General features: G+C 40.0%; 1 protein-coding gene across 3 annotated transcripts in view; it reads right to left on the reverse strand.

Annotated features, from left to right (window-relative positions):
- The window catches only part of ODF2L (outer dense fiber of sperm tails 2 like), a 35,920-nt gene extending 25,409 nt beyond the window's left edge, over positions 1-10,511 (reverse strand). For 2 of the 3 annotated variants that reach the window (XR_014025792.1, XM_081322550.1), the window contains exons 1-5: positions 10,399-10,511; positions 6,744-6,908; positions 4,985-5,148; positions 2,054-2,180; positions 1,429-1,560 (exon numbers count right to left, since the gene is read on the reverse strand). Coding sequence is in view for 2 of the 3 variants with exons in the window: in XM_081322550.1 (XP_081178676.1) it covers positions 1,429-1,560; positions 2,054-2,180; positions 4,985-5,148; positions 6,744-6,905 (585 nt within the window). In the remaining variant the exon portion in view is untranslated. Of the gene's footprint in view, positions 1-1,428; positions 1,561-2,053; positions 2,181-4,984; positions 5,149-6,743; positions 6,909-10,398 lie in introns of those variants that run through there. The other variant, XM_081322551.1, reaches the window with a different exon arrangement.
- Positions 10,512-19,223: the final 8,712 nt, after the last annotated feature.

Raw genomic sequence — 19,223 nt, forward strand, 5'->3', positions numbered from 1 at the left:
GGAGGGTCTGCTCAGGGTTCCGCCGGTGAGAGATTGCCGGCGGGTGACACCCAGGGATAGGGCCTTCTCAGTGGGAGCGCCTGCCCTCTGGAACCAGCTGCCAGTAGAGCTGAGGACTGCCCCCGACCTCCGATCATTCCGCCGGGGCCTGAAGACCTGGCTCTTTGAGCTCTCGGGCCCAGGCTGAGGGGAAAATTTTAACTGGGGTTTTAATGTACAGGGTGAATTTAATGCTTTTTAAATTGGTTTTAACTTTTGTATGTTTTGATTTTTAATTCCCTGTAAACCGCCCTGAGTCCTCAGGGAAAGGGCGGTATACAAATGCAAATATTAAATTAAATTAAATTAACTACCAAAAATGTCTATGGGCGATTCTCAGTTATTCAGGTCAAGGAAAAACGAAGTCCAGTTGCCTTTTGAAAAAGCACCTTTGGGAGAACTACCAAAATCTATCTTCTGTTAATAACTTCTGCATTCATTTTTGTTTACTCAGGCAATAAACGGTAATGTATTTATGAACTCTGAATTTGTGTTTTTTTTTACCTTAAGGGATTGGAAAAGTACACAATATTTAAAAGCAAAAATCTAATGCATGACGCAATAAACTACCCATTTTGTCTACAAACAGCTGTTTTGCTAGAAGAGGGACATCCAGGCAAACTTTTTTTTTCCTTCAGTGAATGGCATAACCTAAATAGATTTATTTCAAGAAAGCAAATACTTCAGTTTAATGTTCTTGATCATCTGGGAGAGCCATTTGACAGATCTGCCGGGATGGAATTTTTATTTGCAAATGGATCTAATCAGCCATTCCTAAGTTACTCTGGGGACGCGGTGGCTCAGTGGGTTACGACGCTGAGCTTGTCGATCAGAAGATCGGCAATTTGGCGGGTCGAATCCCGAGTGTCGCGTAGCAGAGTGAGTGCGTTACTCGTCCCAGCTTCTGCCAACCTAGCAGTTTGAAAGCACATAAAAATGCAAGTAGAAAAATAGGGACCACTACGGTGGGAAGGTAACAGCGTTCCGTGCACCTTTGGCGTCTAGTCATGCCGGCCACATGACCACGGAGACGTCCTCGGACAAGCGCTGGCTCTTCGGCTTTGAAACGGAGATGAGCACCGCCCCCTAGAGTTGGAAACTAGCACGCATGTGAGGGGGAACCTTTACCTTTAAGTTACTCTGTCATCGAGCGGCTTCTTCACATATGCAAAGCAACAGAAATTTAGGGACAGAGTACTAAACCTAAAAGCATGTGACTCGTTGCTCTGGTAAGTAATAAGACAGATACCGAAAACTTCTGTGAATGCACAACCTCCCTTTGAAATCCTAAATCAAATGAGTTACAAATATTTAATTCCCTTTTAATTCATGCTATACTTGGTCACAATAATTTACATCCTTCTTACTTCTTACTTACTTCTTACTTACTTCTTTTTCCTTGCTTGACTCTAGTAGCCAGCTTAACAATTCCTTTATCTTTTGGATAGCTTCTAGCTCCTTTGCCAGTAAGTCCTCTTGCATAGAAATTGTTATTTCGTCTGAAGCAGAAATACAACAAGCCTAAAAAATAAATGGTTAAATAGATCTCCAAAAACTCTAGTTTTTTAATGTCAGTTTTACTGTTAACATTATTATTTTAAAACAAACCATCTTGAAATACAGGTAATATCGTCCAAATACAGGAACAGCTTGCTACAACGAATATGACCCTTGGAGTATTAAAAAAACAAAAACTTTAGCAAAATTAATCTTCAAATCAGATATGGACTGCTGATCCGAAGCAATGTTAATAATGTTCAATATTTGTATTGACTTATCAGAAATGAATCATAAACTTACCCAAATATTTTTTAAACCTAACCCAAGCTTCATTTTTTTTGCAGTCTCTTTGTGCTGAACTGAACATTGAAAGCTCTTGCCTTTCTGAATTTAGTCAGAGGATAGCAGACAAAGGGAAGAAAGCCTGTTTCCGCGATTACAATTCTGCTCATAATTCTTATGATCTGTAGTTCACCTGATTTAGCAGAATTTATGGATAACTAACTGAACTTACTTTTGTAATTCTAACAAGACTTTCTTTAAATGATGGCAAAAAGTTTTCTGCAGAGTCAACTGCCAGCTCTGCTTCATGAAGCATTTCCTGAAAAGCAACTTTATCTTTCATGGCATCTTCCCAAGACCTAAACATAAAAACAATGCAAACAGAAATGTATTCTGTACTATAAAATACACAAAACCTGTTCACCCAACCCTTTATTTATACTAATTAAAAACATCCATGCTCAACCATGGTTTATTGAATAAACTGCAGCATATTAAATGGTGAATCAGGAGTAAAGCATTGAGGAAGAGCTAAAAGCACACACAGAATAAAGTCTGTCAAACTTTAAAAAGAAGCAAGCCAGGGAATGGTTGGGGAGCATAACTTTATTCTTCTCCAGACACCCCCCTTGACTGCATGAATACATAAGCACTACTGTTTATAAGCACCGTGACTGGATTCATACAGAACACAAAGCCAAAAGTAAATCATACTGTGATGCTTAAATCCATTCAAAGTGTATAAGATTACTTAATCCTTTGGACCTGCACATAATTCATTTAAAAATAAAGATACCGGTTTATCCCCAGCATTTTAACCAAATATTTTAATTAGATAATTCCACTATACACTCTTTTACAAATCTTCCAACCTAGATGGATACCTAAAAAATAGGAATTTTTTTTTGGGATTCTTGATTCTCTCTGAATTAATGTTCTTCTTGAAGACTTTTCATTATCAGATTACATAGCATCACCAATGCTCTAACACAGGGATGTGAGCTTTAATATCATGCATGCAACTTTCATTTTGTTATTTTTCGAGATGTCACATAGGACGATGTGGTATATTTATTTAATTTATTTAATTTAATTTAATTTGTATACCGCCCTTCTCCCGAAGGACTCAGGGCGGTGAACAGGGCAATAAATACTAAAATACCAAAATACAAAAATTAAATAAAGATTAAACCATAATGCCCAAATACAATAAATAAATTACATAAAAACAGTAATAAAACCCAAACCCATCAGACCAGGCCGGCTTGTTCAAACAAATAGGTTTTTAGATCACGTCGGAAGGAGCGAAGGTCGGGAGCCATCCGGAGATCAACCGATAAACGGTTCCACAGATCAGGCGCACCCACAGAGAACGCCCTCCCCCTGGGGGCCACCAGTCGGCACTCTCTGACCGGTGGCACCCTGAGGAGGCCCTCTCTGTGGGAGCGCACTGGGCGGAGGGAAGTTGATGCCGGCCGCAGGTGCTCCCTAAGGTACTCCGGACCCATGCCATATGTATATGTTACGTAGAGGAGCCCTTTTAGGCTGCCTCTACTTTCTGAAATAAAAGCATTTGGTTATTTATAGCCTGCCTTTATTCTTTTCATAAATAACTCAAGGTGACAAACATACTTAATATTTCTTCCTCCTATTTCCTATTTTTACAACCACCACCACCACCCGGTGAGGCGAGTTGGACTGAAAAAAGAAATGATTGCTTCCATGCCTAAAACTAAAATTCACAGGCTCCTAACTTCTAGCGTGGCGCCTTAACTACCACGCCAAGCTGGCTTTTAATGTTTTACAATAATAGTTATTTTGAGGTTATTTGAAGGACCGCCTCTTCCAAGTCCCTTCTATACATCCCAATAGGTCCACCAGAAGGGGCATGTTGCAGGTTCTGTCCACTATATAACGTCATCTGACAGGACGCAGGAAGAGGGCCTTTTGTGCTGCTGTACCTGCCCTATGGAACATCATTCCCATTCCCACCACCCAAGTCAAGATGAGCCCAGCCCCGACAGCCTGCAGAAAGGGCCTGAAGACATGGTTAGGAATCTAGCCTGGGAATCAGATAGTGATGTGGAGCCCGTAAAATGATTGCACTGCTCTTGAATCAATTGTGTTCTTCTATCTAGTGACTTAATGTTGGAACAATGATGTAATGTTTTCATGTAATGTTTTGTCCAGCTTGTACAGGTATTTTACCTTTTGGCTTTTTGATATTATATTTTAATTGGAAGCCATAAATGTAAAATGGATGGCTATAATCTTAATAAATTATGTTTCCAAAGTTATTCTGCATATAATGTTCTTTTTAAGAGAGTCATCTTCAAATCATTCGGTCAGCCTAGGTAGGAAAACTCAAGCTTTGTATCTTGATTATATATCAAGTATTAGCCCATTTGTGTGTGTGTGTGTGTGTGTCTAAATCTGTAGATGGTAATCTACTATTTAGGAAACCACACATTTTCAAGCTCTGTAGAACTGTTCAAATAAGGAATGGGATAAAAAAAAGAAAAAAGAAAAATATCCTAAATTGTCATTTATTTCAGATTTTTGTGTACATTTCAAGTCAGTCTCATACTGCAGTTTCTAGATTGTTTGCTAATAATAAATGACACTGAGATTTGCACATTTATGTATTTTTCCCCATGGATCAATATGATTTTAAAATACATCGCAGTGGTATAAAAAAGGAAATCCTGTATCTGTACACCTATACAGTAATTAACCAGCCACATATTGTACTGCCAGTAGATACTGAATCTTCAAGCTCTTCTCTCACAAATATGAGCTAAGTGGTAATCTTTCCAATATTTCTTTTAATATTTAAGAGAAAGTGTCAAAATGAGTTTTAAGACCTAGGAATGTTCAACTAGTTTGTTTTAAAATCCAAAGATATTTTTTATGTCATCATAAATATATGTACGCTTTATTGCTTTCAAGATAATTCTGGAGGAAAAAAAATTACCTGCAAGATTTTCTAAAGTGCTGGCTCGAACTTTTAATCCAGCTTTCCACAATCTACATATAAGCAGGAAATTCTTGGCAAGACAGATGTAATAATAACGATAAAAACCAAATACATTCTGAAGGAAAATATCTGAGTTATAGGATGTGCTCTAAAACCCCTCTTTTTTCCACCCAACTCAAAGCATACCATTTTGGCTCACTTGCGCTCAAGCTTTCTTCCAAGGTGCCATCCTGGAATGTCCCTTTAAGGGACGGCAATAGTTTTTTCATCCTGCTCCGATGTTTATTCATAAATCCGTTGTATGAGACCCAGTTCTCCTTCACCGATTCGACCTCTTCACTTTCTGGGGGCTTACAAAATATTCATTTTGCTTCACTCTTTATTTTTTCCACCAACCCCCCACACCCAATTTCCTAAAGCAAACTTTACATCAAAATTGTGAGATTCTGAGATGCTAATATTTCCCTCTCTTCCTCCTTACATTATTATTAAGTAATGATGTTTAACCAAGACCAATATTTAATGAGAGTATTTAACCAAGACCAGCATATCACTAAAGCCATATAGATTTACTGAAAATTTATCTTAAGTCGTAATAGTTGGCTTGTTGTAAAATTGCTAGAGCTATAAACAATTACATCAAGATTCAAGACAGCAACAGAAGAAAACTGCTACATTTTTGTATAATATCTGTACTGACAGGATAAAAGGAAGGAAGCACGTATCTTCTATATCTTACCTGGATTTTAATAAAATAAATAAATAAATCTTCAGACTTGGAAGATGGATGTCAGCCCTTTCGGGTAAGCCAGATAGGAAACACAACTAGATGACCTAAATCTACTTTATTATAAGGCTATATTAACAAAATTTTACAAGTCTGAAGGTACAAGCCTCCTTGCTATCATTTTTAGCTATCTGATCAGATTCTTTCTATGCTACTTTCTCTAATCATCAAGTGACTGCGGGCTCCTCCCTCTCGTCTGATCATCCTGTAGGTGGCTTTTTTTTTCCTTGTCCCTTGATGTCGTCCACAGATTACATTACACATGTCTGTCCTTATCTTTGACAGTAAATTCAATTTTTCTACCATTGCCATATCCTCTTTGATCCTCTTTCTACGTAATCTAATGGCACTGGATAGTTTATTGCTTCAAACACATTTTAAAAAAATTAAAAAAAAAAACTTCATATCTTTTTAGATTTTTTTTGCCATATTGTCCTAAAACTAGCTTACAGTTTTGCTGTTCTTTATTATCACATTATCATTTTCTTTTCCCTTCCCCCCCCCTTTCTTATGATGCATTTTCCATTTCTAGAAGGAACGCATCTTAATTTTCAAGCTTCCTAGACCAGGGCTTTTCAACGTTTTCACCCATTGTACCACTTTTAGGATATGGCAACATCCGAGTACCACCTGTCGCCTAGCAAGGTGTCAAAAACATGATGACACCCCCCCAAAAAGGAAAAAAGTGATGAAGTACAGGTAGTCCTCCTTGTGCGGTGCTGCCACCGGTTCAGCTCATTTCCCTCCCCCACTACTTTTCTAGGATGGTCGTGTACCAGCTGCCAGGTGCCAATGTACCACAGGTGGTACCCGTACCACTGGTTGAAAAGCCCTGTCCTAGACAGTCATGCTAACTTCTTCCTGAATTGTCCCAGGATCTGATTAAACAGGTTCCTTTTTGTTTATTTCACAGACTCCTGACAATATTTTTTATCTTTTTTTAAAGTGTACACAGACAGATCTGTGAAAAATGAAGACAATGAGGCAGGATAGAGTATCTATATGGTCACACAACAGTCTTCTCCAGGACCTCTTAAATATAGTAAAACCACTTGATTTGTTGGTGCACATGCATTCAGTTCTATAAATATAAAGCAATACTATTTGTAACAGCCAGATAGCCAGTTTTCAAGTTAACACTGCAATAACATTACTTACATGTGTATCTGATCTGTCTATTGATTTATTTAATAAATAGTTTCCAAGTTGGCTGGGTGATTCTGTTCCAAGATGATCTTTTACAAAGTTTGAATCACGTGACTGAATAACACAGCAAATTTTTTCTGCTTCCCCAGAAGTAAGATAGGACATATGGTTCATTTCCTAAAATAAATCACATAAGATAATGTTTCTAGATAAATATGCTTGCTAGCTTAGCAATATATAATAACACATAACAGTCAAAATGTAGTTTTAAATAAAATCCTATTAAATCAGACACTCTGAAAAATGCATCAAAGTTAGATGCACAATCCCATTTTCAGGAACTGTGGACAAGATCCAGAGATCTAGCCAGACAGTAGAATGCTTTTAAAATAAAGGCCATTTCACAAGATGGCTGTGATATAGCATGAAAATCAACTGTTCAAAGTAAAAGTCTTGTAAAATTACTTAAGTGAGAAATAGCAACCTGTTGCACTGTACCATATTTGAAAAAAATACATTGAGTTTATATTATTTTTGAGTTTATAAATATTACACTTGTAGAGAATACATGAAATGGAAAACTGTATTTTTCAATAGCTTACTGCATAAGTACTAGAAGAAGAGTTTCCTTTACACATTGTAAATAGATTGCTCTCCTGGCTATTCAAGTTGGACAGACACACTTCATTATCTTTCTAACAAATAAGTATAGATTTCTATTTCAATCTTAATTAAAAAGAACTCTTGTCTAATCGTGAATTACACATGAATGCTAAAATTGATACTTGCAGTTAATTTATTCTCATTATATTCCTTTGTCATTATTTACTTTATTGTTCTATTCTGTTTACATGCCTTTTCAGATTTCTTTCTATTACTGTAAGCCACCTAGAGTAGCCCCAGACATAAGTGGCAAATAAATTTAACAAATAAATATTCTACGCTGATTCAGTTTTAAGAAGAGAAAAACAACCCCCTTTAGTTTTCTTACTCTAAGGCTAATGATTGTGTTGCTGTTCTAGCCAAGTGCTATAATTTCAATTAGTGTACTGTCTAATAAAGCTATTTCAGGATTTGCACAATCCCATTCCACTGCTCAATCAGCAGCACTCTTTAGTTTACATTTTTCCCCAGATTATATTTGAAACTGTAGGCCTTAGGTTCATCACCAAGTGCACTAGATGATTCATTAATATAAAACAAAAAAGCAGGAAAATAAATGGAGAGTGATATTAAAAGGCAGGGTTATCCTACTTTGAATTATCAGGTATAGAATTACTGTACAAATTATTTATTTATATTTATTTATTAATCAGATTTATATCCCACAATTAAAAAAATTTCTCAGTGGCTTACAAACATAAACAAACATCCTGATTATATCTAAGGATATCTTACAAATAAAATTAAAGAACAAATTACAAATAAGGGAAAGTAAAAAAAAGACAAATAAAAGTATTCATATACACATAACTCTAGAGAGGGGAACTTCTTAGCACACGGGTCCCCAACCCCTAACAGGCCGCAGCATGCCAGCAATCGGGCCACACAAACAAGCAAAGTCCCATCCGCGAGATGCAGGCAGCACACAAAACCACACACCCTCCAGTCCCATGGAAAAAAACTCCACGGAACCAGTTCCTGGTGGCCAAAAGGTCGGGGATCTCTGTCTTAGCAGATAGTATTTTTCCTTTCACTTTTCATATGGCATGCTTTAATCGCAGGGTACAAAGTGTAGATTCCACAGAATTATGAAAGCTCTCACACCAAAGAGCTTTCTTTCCTACTAGATGCAATTACATATTCTTAAAATTTAGATGATGAACAAGAACTTAGGGTCCAAAAGGCTGTAAAGTAGCAGAACGTGAAAACGACATGGGATTGGCATCTCAGATACAGGTAATCCTTGACTTATGACCAGTTAGGCCCAGAATTTGCATAGCTAAGCAAAGCAGCTGTTAAGTAACTAATGTTCTATTTTACCATCTTTTTTGTCATCATTTATTATTTATTACATTTTTATGCCCCTCCCATCTCACTGATATGGCAAGTTTGGGCGGCTTGCAATATGATAAGCAAATCACTGCAGCTGTTAAGTGCAGTTAGTAATCACTGAGCAAATCTTGGCTTCTCCCATTGACTTTACTGATCGGAAGGTTTGGGTAGGTCACAAATGGTGATCGCAACCCAGGTACTGCGATTGTCATAAACACATGCTGGTTGCCAAATGCCTGAATTTTGATCATAAGACTGTGGGGATGCTGCAATGGTCTTAAGTGCGAGGACTGGCTGTAAGTCACTTTTTAAACTGTCATTTTAATTTTGAATGGTAGTAAATCAAGGATTACCTGTAATGGGATGTTAGGTGAAAAATGCCAGCACCATGTGAATTAGCCCATTGCCTCCACATATAGTAGAAGATGCTATATTGTTATTCAAGATGCTGCTGACTTAAGATTCAATACCTGGGTAATGAATTGAAGATGGCATCATCTTCTCCTTTAACTTTAGCTGCAAAGTATCTTGGGCCTGTCCTAATCCAACACCCTTCTTTCAGGAAGAGAAATGTTTCTAGATCCTATGCTATAAGCATGTCCCTTATATCAGAATTCTATGGCAATTCACAGAATACTCTTTTCACTTCCAGTATTGAGTACGGAAATTGATCCTGAAGTATAATAGTGATCTTAACAAGTTGAGCGGTGCACCACACATCTTCCACCCCTAATTAATATCCCTTTGTTAACTGGTAATTATTCACAGGGCTCAGAACTATTATTTTTACATTGCAATTCTTCTCATCAACGTGCCATAAGGTCAAGAACATATCTAAAAAAATCAAGTAATTTGGAAGCTGCATTTTCTGTTTCTGACCTCTCAATGAAGACTGAAATTAATACCTGTAGTGAGGGAAGCATACACTATACAGGCTCAGCCATTCTTTTCATCTATTGCAAGTCTAAGCCTTTCTACTCCCAGTTTACATATTGGTGGACCCCAGTTCAAACAGCTCTTGCTACTACTACTACAAAAAAAACAACAACAACTTTCCATATCACAGTCCTCACAGGCTTCTTTCTACCAGGGTTATAAGCAAACAAATATTCCTACCCAAAAACTAAAATCAGCTAAAAAGTGCTTTCCTTGAATCCCATATTAACATGCCTTATACCAGGGGTCTTCAAACTTGGCCCTTTTATGACTCGTGGACTTCAACTCCCAGAATTCCTCAGCCAGCATCGCTGGCTGAGGAATTCTGGGAGTTGAAGTCCACGAGTCATAAAAGAGCCAAGTTTGAAGACCCCTGCCTTATACCAACAAGCAATAAGAGACAAAGAGATGTCAGTTCGTGGGAAGAGGCGTGCGGGATGCCGCACCGTGGCAAAGGAAAGGCGCTCTAGACATGCTCAGAGGCATTCTGCTTTTCAGACTGCAAATTAGCCTTGTTCCTTCACCGCCGTCAATTGCGACCACTCATGTAACCATCGTATAGAAAAGTGCAAGCTGTTTCGTGGGGGAGCGGGGGGGGGAGCAGCTAGGCAGAGAATATAATTGCGGGGGGAGGGTTTTAAAAACCAAAAAAATGAACCCCAAGATACCGCAGAGCCACGAATCTCCACCTTTGGCCCTGACCCAGCCTTCTCCCGTACCCGGTTAGTGACATTACCCCATTGCTTTCTATTGCCGCCGCGGTCTCGGGCGGGAAAACCGAGCTCCGCTTCCTTTTCACCCTGGCAACAACCCTAGGAGGGCCTTTCGGGAATCGCCGAGCATGCTCGGCTCAACTCCGGGCATGCTCAGGAGGGGCAACTGACGCCTTGCCTTGCCCTTACTCGGCGCTCTCTTAAGCGATGGGCTCTGTGTTTCTCTGCCCATCCTTAAAAACGTACCACTTTTCTTTCGGTAAAATGTATACGGGGGTGGGTCGGGGGTGGGTCGGGGGTGGGTGGGTGGTGGGTGGGAAGGAAACAACAATATTTTGATTTTGAAAAAATCAAGAATTATCCTTGTTGAAACAAGCAGCCAAGCCTAATATTGAACAGAGCATGCTCAGTGGCTCCCTCCGAAACCGCTGCTATTTTCCCCGGCTCGAGACTCGAGGTCAGTCCGAAACGGGGCTCAATTTTCTATCCCAGCGGAAAACACCTACGGCTCTATCGCTCCGCCAGCAAAATCCAGAATGAAGCAAAACCCAAAGCGAATCAGCTTTACGCTTTTAAACGAGGCTTTGGCGACGCAGGGCTCTGCAGGAACATTGCATTAAGAGAACGAGAGAAAGGGTGCGAAGTTTAGCTATAAAGCGCAGCTAATTCTACTAGAGATCTAAGAACGGGCTCTTCGGCTAATATACAGTACCACCCTGGGGTTTCTTTTTTTAAAAAAAATCATCATAAACGCTTTTATTTATGTACGCACATTTATTCAGAAATAAACCCGGTTAAGTTCAATGCAGCTAAATAAATGCCAGGATTGCAGCTGTGAAAAAAGCGAATCCGGACGCACCAAATCCTGTGCGGACCGGAGTTTAGTGCCAAATTAAGCGCGGGGGGGGGGGGGGAATTAACAGCTGTACATAATACAACGCCGCGATCTGCTGCTTTTTGTACCTGTGTAAGCCTTTTGTCCCCTTCATGGATTACTGCCTTGTCGTGGCGAAGGGGCTTGCGTAATTCAATGAAGCTATGAGCTATGCCGTGCAGGGCCACCCAAGACGGAAAGGTCATAGCAGAGAGTTCTGACAAAACGTGATCCACTGGAGAAGGAAATGGCAAACCACTCCAGTATCTTTGCCATGAAAACCCTATGGACAGTACCAAAAGGCAAAACGATATGACGCTGGAAGATGAGCCCCTCAGGTTGGAAGGCGTCCAATATGCTACTGGGGAAGAGCAGAGGGCTAGTACTAGTAGCGCCAGAAAGAATGAAGCGACTGGGCCAAAGCCGAAAGGACGCTCAGCTGTGGATATGTCTGGTGGTGAAAGGAAAGTCCGATGCTGTAAAGATTTTTTCTCCATAGGAACCTGGAATGTAAGATCCATGAATCAAGGAAAGCTGGACGTGGTCAAACAAGAGATGACAAGACTAAACATTGACATCTTAGGTATTAGCGAACTAAAATGGACAGGAATGGGTGAATTTAATTCAGATGACCATCAGGTATACTACTGCGGGCAAGAATCCCTCAGAAGAAATGGAGTAGCCTTCATAGTCAATAAAAAAATAGGAAAAGCAATACTGGGATACAATCCTCAAAATGACAGAATGATCTCAGTTCGAATCCAAGGCAAACCATTCAATATCACAGTAGTCCAAGTCTATGCCCCAACCACCGGTGCTGAAGAGGATGAAATTGACCGGTTCTATGAAGCCCTACAGCACCTTATAGAACTAACACCCAAAAATGATGTCCTTATCATCATGGGGGATTGGAATGCTAAAGTAGGAAGCCAAAAGATAACTGGAATAACAGGCAAGTTTGGTCTTGGAGTACAAAATGAAGCAGGGCACAGGCTGATAGAATTTTGTCAAGAGAATACGATGGTCATAGCAAACACCCTTTTCCAACAACCCAAGAGACGGCTCTACACATGGACATCACCAGACGGTCAACACAGAAATCAGATTGACTATATGCTCTGCAGCCAAAGATGGAGAAGCTCTATACAGTCAGTAAAAACAAGACCAGGAGCTGACTGTGGCTCAGACCATGAGCTTCTTGTTGCAAAGTTTAGGCTTAAATTAAAGAAAGTAGGGAAAAGCGCTAGGCCAGTCAGGTATGAATTAAATCATATCCCTGTTGAATATACAGTAGAGGTGACAAATAGATTTAAGGAATTAGATCTGATAGACAGAGTGCCTGAAGAACTATGGACAGAGGTTCGCAACATTGTACAACGGGTAGCAACCAAAACCATCCCAAAGAAAAAGAAATGCAAGAAAGCAAAATGGCTGTCTGAGGAAGCTTTGCAAATAGCTGAGGAAAGGAGGGAAGCGAAAGGCAAGGGAGAAAAAGAAAGATATTCCCAATTAAATGCAGAATTCCAAAGAATAGCTAGAAGAGATAAGAATGCCTTCTTAAATGAACAATGCAAAGAAATAGAAGAAAACAATAGAATAGGGAGGACCAGAGATCTTTTCAAGAAAATTGGAGAGATGAAAGGAACGTTTCATGCAAAAATGGGCATGATAAAGGACCAAAATGGCAGGGACCTAACAGAGGCAGAAGAGATTAAGAAGAGGTGGCAAAATTACACAGAAGAACTATACAAGAATGAGCTTAACGTCCCTGATAATCACAATGAGGTGGTCACTGACCTCGAGCCAGACATCCTAGAATGTGAAGTAAAGTGGGCCTTAGAAAAGCTGAGCAACAACAAAGCTAGTGGAGGTGACAGTATTCCAGCTGAGCTATTCAAAATCTTAAAAGACGATGCAGTAAAAGTGCTACACTCAATTTGCCAGCAAATTTGGAAAACTCAACAGTGGCCACAGGATTGGAAAAGATCAGTTTACATTCCAATTCCAAAGAAAGGCAGTGCCAAAGAATGTTCAAACTATCGCACCATTGCACTCATTTCTCATGCTAGTAAAGTTATGCTTAAAATTCTACAAGCTAGACTCCAGCAGTATGTGGATCGAGAACTACCAGAAGTACAGGCAGGATTTCGAAGAGGCAGAGGAACTAGAGATCAAATTGCTAACATACGCTGGATCATGGAGAAAGCTAGAGAGTTCCAGAAAAACATCTACTTCTGCTTCATTGACTATGCTAAAGCCTTTGATTGTGTGGATCATAACAAACTCTGGCAAGTCCTTAAAGAGATGGGCATACCAGACCATCTTATTTGTCTCTTGAGAAATCTATATGCGGGCCAAGAAGCAACAGTGAGAACTGGACACGGAACCACTGATTGGTTCAAAATTGGGAAAGGAGTCCGGCAAGGCTGTATACTGTCGCCTTGCCTATTTAACTTATATGCAGAGCACATCATGAGAAAGGCAGGGCTAGATGAATCAAAAGTTGGAATTAAGATTGCCGGAAGAAACATCAACAACCTAAGATATGCAGATGATACCACTCTAATGGCAGAAAGTGAAGAAGAACTAAAGAGCCTCTTGTTGCGGGTGAAGAAGGAGAGTGCAAAACTTGGGTTGAAACTAAACATTAAGAAAACCAAGATCATGGCATCTGGCCCTCTCAATTCCTGGCAAATAGATGGGGAAGAAATGGAGGTAGTGACAGATTTTATTTTCCTGGGCTCCAAGATCACCGCAGATGGGGACTGTAGCCAAGAAATTAAAAGACGCTTGCTCCTTGGGAGGAGAGCCATGGCAAATCTAGACAGCACACTAAAAAGCAGAGACATCACCCTGTCAACAAAAGTGCGTATAGTCAAGGCTATGGTCTTCCCAGTTGCAATGTATGGCAGTGAAAGCTGGACCATAAGAAAGGCTGAGCGCCAAAGAATTGAAGCCTTTGAACTATGGTGCTGGAGAAGACTCCTGCGAGTCCCTTGGACTGCAAGGCGATCAAACCGGTCAGTCCTAGAGGAGATCAACCCTGACTGCTCTTTAGAAGGCCAGATCCTTAAGCTAAAACTCAAATACTTTGGCCACCTAATGAGAAGGAAGGACTCACTGGAGAAGAGCCTAATGCTGGGAAAGATTGAGGGCAAGAGAAGAAGGGGACGACAGAGGATGAGGTGGCTGGATGGAGTCACTGAAGCAGTAGGCGTGAGCCTAGATGGACTCCAGAGGATGGCAGAGGACAGGAAGGCCTGGAGGAACATTGTCCATAGGGTCGCGATGGGTCGGACACGACTTTGCAACTAACAACAACAAGCCTTTTGTTGTGTATGCTGGGGACTGTCAATCACAGCAAGCCACTAGGACCAACAGGTGGCGCCAGTCAAGACTCGGATTGGCTGGCCAGCATTCGGCGGGAATTCCAGATGTGGGGATTGGTTTTGGGAATGTACCTGGCTAGGTATTTAAGGGGGCTCCAGAGGCTCCATTGTCCCTTTGTTCCTGCCTACCGGCAATAAAGACTGTTGCTGTGAATCCTGTCTGTTACTTCCATGTGGTCCTGATAATATTTGTTGTTGTTGTTAGCTGCGAAGTCGTGTCCGACCCATTGCGACCCTATGGACAATGTTCCTCCAGGCCTTCCTGTCCTTTACTATCTGCTGGAGTCCATTTAAGCTCACGCCTACTGCTTCAGTGACTCCATCCAGCCACCTCATTCTCTGTCGTCCCTTTCTTCTCTTGCCCTCAATCTTTCCCAGCATTAGGCTCTTTTCCAGTGAGTCCTTCCTTCTCATTAGGTGGCCGAAGTATTTGACTTTCAACTTCAGGACCTGGCCTTCTAAAGAGCAGTCAGGAAGTCTTCTCTCGCAGGAGTCTTCTCCAGCACCATAGTTCAAAGGCCTCAATTCTTTGGTGCTCAGCCTTTCTTATGGTCCAGCTTTCACAGCCATACATTGCAACTGGGAAGACCATAGCCTTGACTATACGCACTTTTGTTGACAGGGTGATGTCTCTGCTTTTTAGTGTGCTGTCTAGATTTGCCATGGCTTTCCTCCCCAGGAGCAAGCGCCTTTTAATTTCTTGGCTACAGTCCCCATCTGCAGTGATCTTGGAGCCCAGGAAAATAAAATCTGTCACTACCTCCATTTCTTCCCCATCTATTTGCCAGGAATTGAGAGGGCCGGATGCCATGATCTTGGTTTTCTTAATGTTAAGTTTCAACCCAAGTTTTGCACTTTCCTTCTTCACATGTAACATGAGGCTCTTTAGTTCTTCTTCACTTTCTGCCTTTAGAGTGGTATCATCTGCATATCTTAGGTTGTTGATATTTCTTCCGGCAATCTTAATTCCAACTTTTGATTCATCTAGCCCTGCCTTTCTCATGATGTGCTCTGCATATAAGTTAAATAGGTAATATACAACACCTTTTGTACCCATAAGCCACGCAAGGAGCTTTTTTTGGTGGAAGGGGCACTGAAACATCAACGCGTGAGATGCACGTAACTTACCTGTCAAGTGCAGGACTTGGCCAGCTGCCAGGGAACTTTCCAAACGCCGCTTCTCTGGGGAAAGGGCAGGAGGTGATGAGGAAGCCCCTTACTGCCTTCCTTTAATAAATCAGAGACGATCCGCTCCATTTTTGCAATCTATAAAACTGCACCCTTCAGGTCACCTGCTCTTTTTCCTGCCCAAACAGATTCCCCAGCTGAGATTGAGCGGGCTTCCCGGCTTGGAAAAGTCCAGTTATGCTGCCTATCTTGATGGACACATTTACAAATGCAAACTAGATACGATAAAGATGTTAAAATGTATGAATTTTATAAGGAACAAACTGTATTTGATAAGACATTGTTAACTTCGGATGAGAACTTAATTAAGAAAATGCATAATATTTTATTAACTTTGGAAATGGAAAGCGAAAGAATAAGATGGGTGAAAAACTTTGGATATATAGAATTAGAAAAATGGCAAAGTTTATGGGAAAGAAACTATAAATTGACAATGTCAACTTCCTATAGAGAAAACTTATATAAAATGTTTTATAGATGGCACATACCACCAGCAAGGTTAGCAAAAAATATTTTAAAATATGTCAGATGTTGTAAATGTAAACACAAGTCAGGCACGTATTATCATGTTTGGTGGACATGTGATAAAATAAAGAATTATTGGGAAAAGATACATACTTGGCTAGAAAAGATGTTAGGAGAACATGTTGATTTTAAACCTGAACTTTTTTTATTAGGTACCGTATAATGCCAAAAAAGACTAATAAACAAAGCTTATACTTGACTTTGCATGTCACAACAGCGGCAAGAGTTATATTTGCGCATCACTGACAGAGGCTGACATGCAAATTTGTCTTGGAGGCAGCACAGCTGATTAGGTAACAGTATACCAGATTAGGCAACAACAGTTGCCTAACGAAGCAAAAAGGTGTCTTTTCCTATGGTTGAGAGAAAATGGCTTGCCTAAAGTCATCCAGACAGCTTTCATGACTAAGGTAATATTTGAACTCATATTCTTCTGCTTTCTAGCTTGGTGCCTCAGACCACTACACCACATTGGCTGTCATCACAAATTTGTTTACCTTCTTGTTGTGTTTTGTTTTTGCTTTAAGAGAAAGGAAAGCAACTTTAGCACATATTTAGCAACAACTAGTCTCCTCAAATGCACTATTAAGGATACCTCCATTAGAATGCAAAAATCACCTAAATTTTGCTACACAACATATGCTAGCTTCAGATCTTCTGAATCCCATTTCTTAAACTTTCTTTTCCCCCCATATATTTTATTGATTTTTTAAAACATAAAACGCTTAATAGTTGGTAAACAGTGTGTTTGCTGGGTTTACAAAAAAATCATTAACAATTGGTTTCTATAATCCATAATTCACATAGTACATTTAGTTGATTTCCCCTTTTTCCCCAAAATGTCTTATTTGCAAACCTTGAAATAATACAGTTATTATTTTGATAAATAACAGTTACATATATGATTTTTCCCAATATTCCTAGAAATAATGATCACATCAATATAATATTTCTTTTCTATCTAATCATTCTGGTTGCCTCATCTTATATCCTGCTTCAGTCCTTATTTAGATTTGTTTCTCCCATAAAGTTCAAAGTATTCTTGCTGGTTAATATTTTCTCAACAGTCAATTACATTCATTCATTCATTCATTCATTCATTCATTCATTCATTCATTCATTTATTTAGATTTATATACCGCCCTTTCCCAAAGGACTCAGGGCGGTTTACAGGGTATTTAAAACAAGAACTACAAAAGTTAAAAACAATTTAAAAAATTACATCAATCCCTGAAAAAAAAAGTAAAAACCCCAATTAAAATTAAAATTAAAATTCTCAGCCTGGGCCAGAGAGCTCTAAGAGCCAGGTCTTCAGGTCCCGGTGGAATGAACGGAGGTCGGGGGCAGTCCCGAGCTCCACGGGCAGCTGGTTCCAGAGGGCAGGTGCACCCACTGAGAAGGCTCTCCCCCTGGGTGTTATCCACCGGCAATCTTTTACTGGGGGCACTCTAAGCAGACCCTCGCTGTGGGAGCGCACTGGACGAAGGGAGCTTGATGCTGGCAGCAGGTGTTCCCTCAGATATCCCGGACCCAAGCCATTTAGGGCTTTATAGGTCATCACCAGCACCTTAAATCTCACCCGGAGGGCAACCGGGAGCCAATGCAGCTCGTGGAGTAGAGGTGTTACATGGGAGTATCGGGAAACCCCCATCACAACTCGCGCGGCCGCATTCTGCACCAGCTGAAGCCTCCGAGTGGTCCTCAAGGGCAGCCCCATGTAGAGAGCGTTGCAGTAGTCTAAACGGGAGGTCACGAGCGCATGAGTGACTGTGCGTAGGGCATCTTGGTCCAGGTAGGGTCGCAACTGGCGCACCAGGCGAACCTGGGCAACCCCCCCCCCGGTCACGGCTCCTATTTGGTCTTCAAAATTGAGCCGGGAGTCAAGGAGGACGCCCAAGTTGCGAGCCCTATCAACGGGGGGGTAACACCTCACCCCCCCATCGTTAAAGGTGGATTTAAAGATTTAAATCCATTTTTCCCATATAAACCATCTCAACACTTTTACATTTCTTAAAGAATAGGTAAAAACAGTAAAGAAAAGGAAAAGAGAGCAAGAGTAAAGAAACATAAAAAGTAATATAGTACTTAAAATGTATACTCCTCCTAAGCTAATATATATTCATTCCCAAAATTTCTTATTCTTCTTAACCATGATTAAAAATATATTTAATCTTTAAATATTCCATTTAATGTACCTAGTCATCTAATCCTTAAACTCTTATTCAAAACAATTCTTTTCTTTTTATACATTATAATTTCCCTAAATTCAGACATAGTTAATTATCTAAAACATTTCCTTCATCTAGGCCAGGGGTAGGCAACCTAAAACACTCAAAGAGTTCCCACCGAAAAGAAAACACTGGGAGATGCAAAACCCTTTTGACATCTAAAATGAAGATAACACTGCATATATTGTTTTTTACCTTTATGTTATGTATAAAAAAAACTATACTGTGCTGCATTTATGAAATCAATGAACAGCTACAAAGAAAACAATTTTTTTATTTCTGCATGCAAAAAAAGCATTTTGAACTCCAAAAAAAAAAAAGACGCTGGGTGGAAGGTTACTTTCAAATAAAATGCCCAATTGTCTATTTGAGTCCTCCTTGTATTTATGGAATATGCCTATTCCTTTAACAGATATGCAAAATTACAACATGTACATTTCTTGTGTACCTCACACACTCTATGCTGCCCCTCCACATGCCTTCCCCATCCTTGCATTGTTCTTATAAAATTACAGCATTTTCAGTCTTTGAGTGAGAATTGTTGTGAGCAACTTATAGTCATTCAATTCAACACCCAGAGTTCTTATGGTAGATGGACATCTATATAGATTTATTTTAAATAAATAAAAATATTTAAATAAATA

This window comes from Vipera berus (genome assembly GCF_964194415.1).
Source record: "Vipera berus genome assembly, chromosome: 3".
NCBI classification, from domain to species: Eukaryota; Metazoa; Chordata; class Lepidosauria; order Squamata; family Viperidae; genus Vipera; species Vipera berus.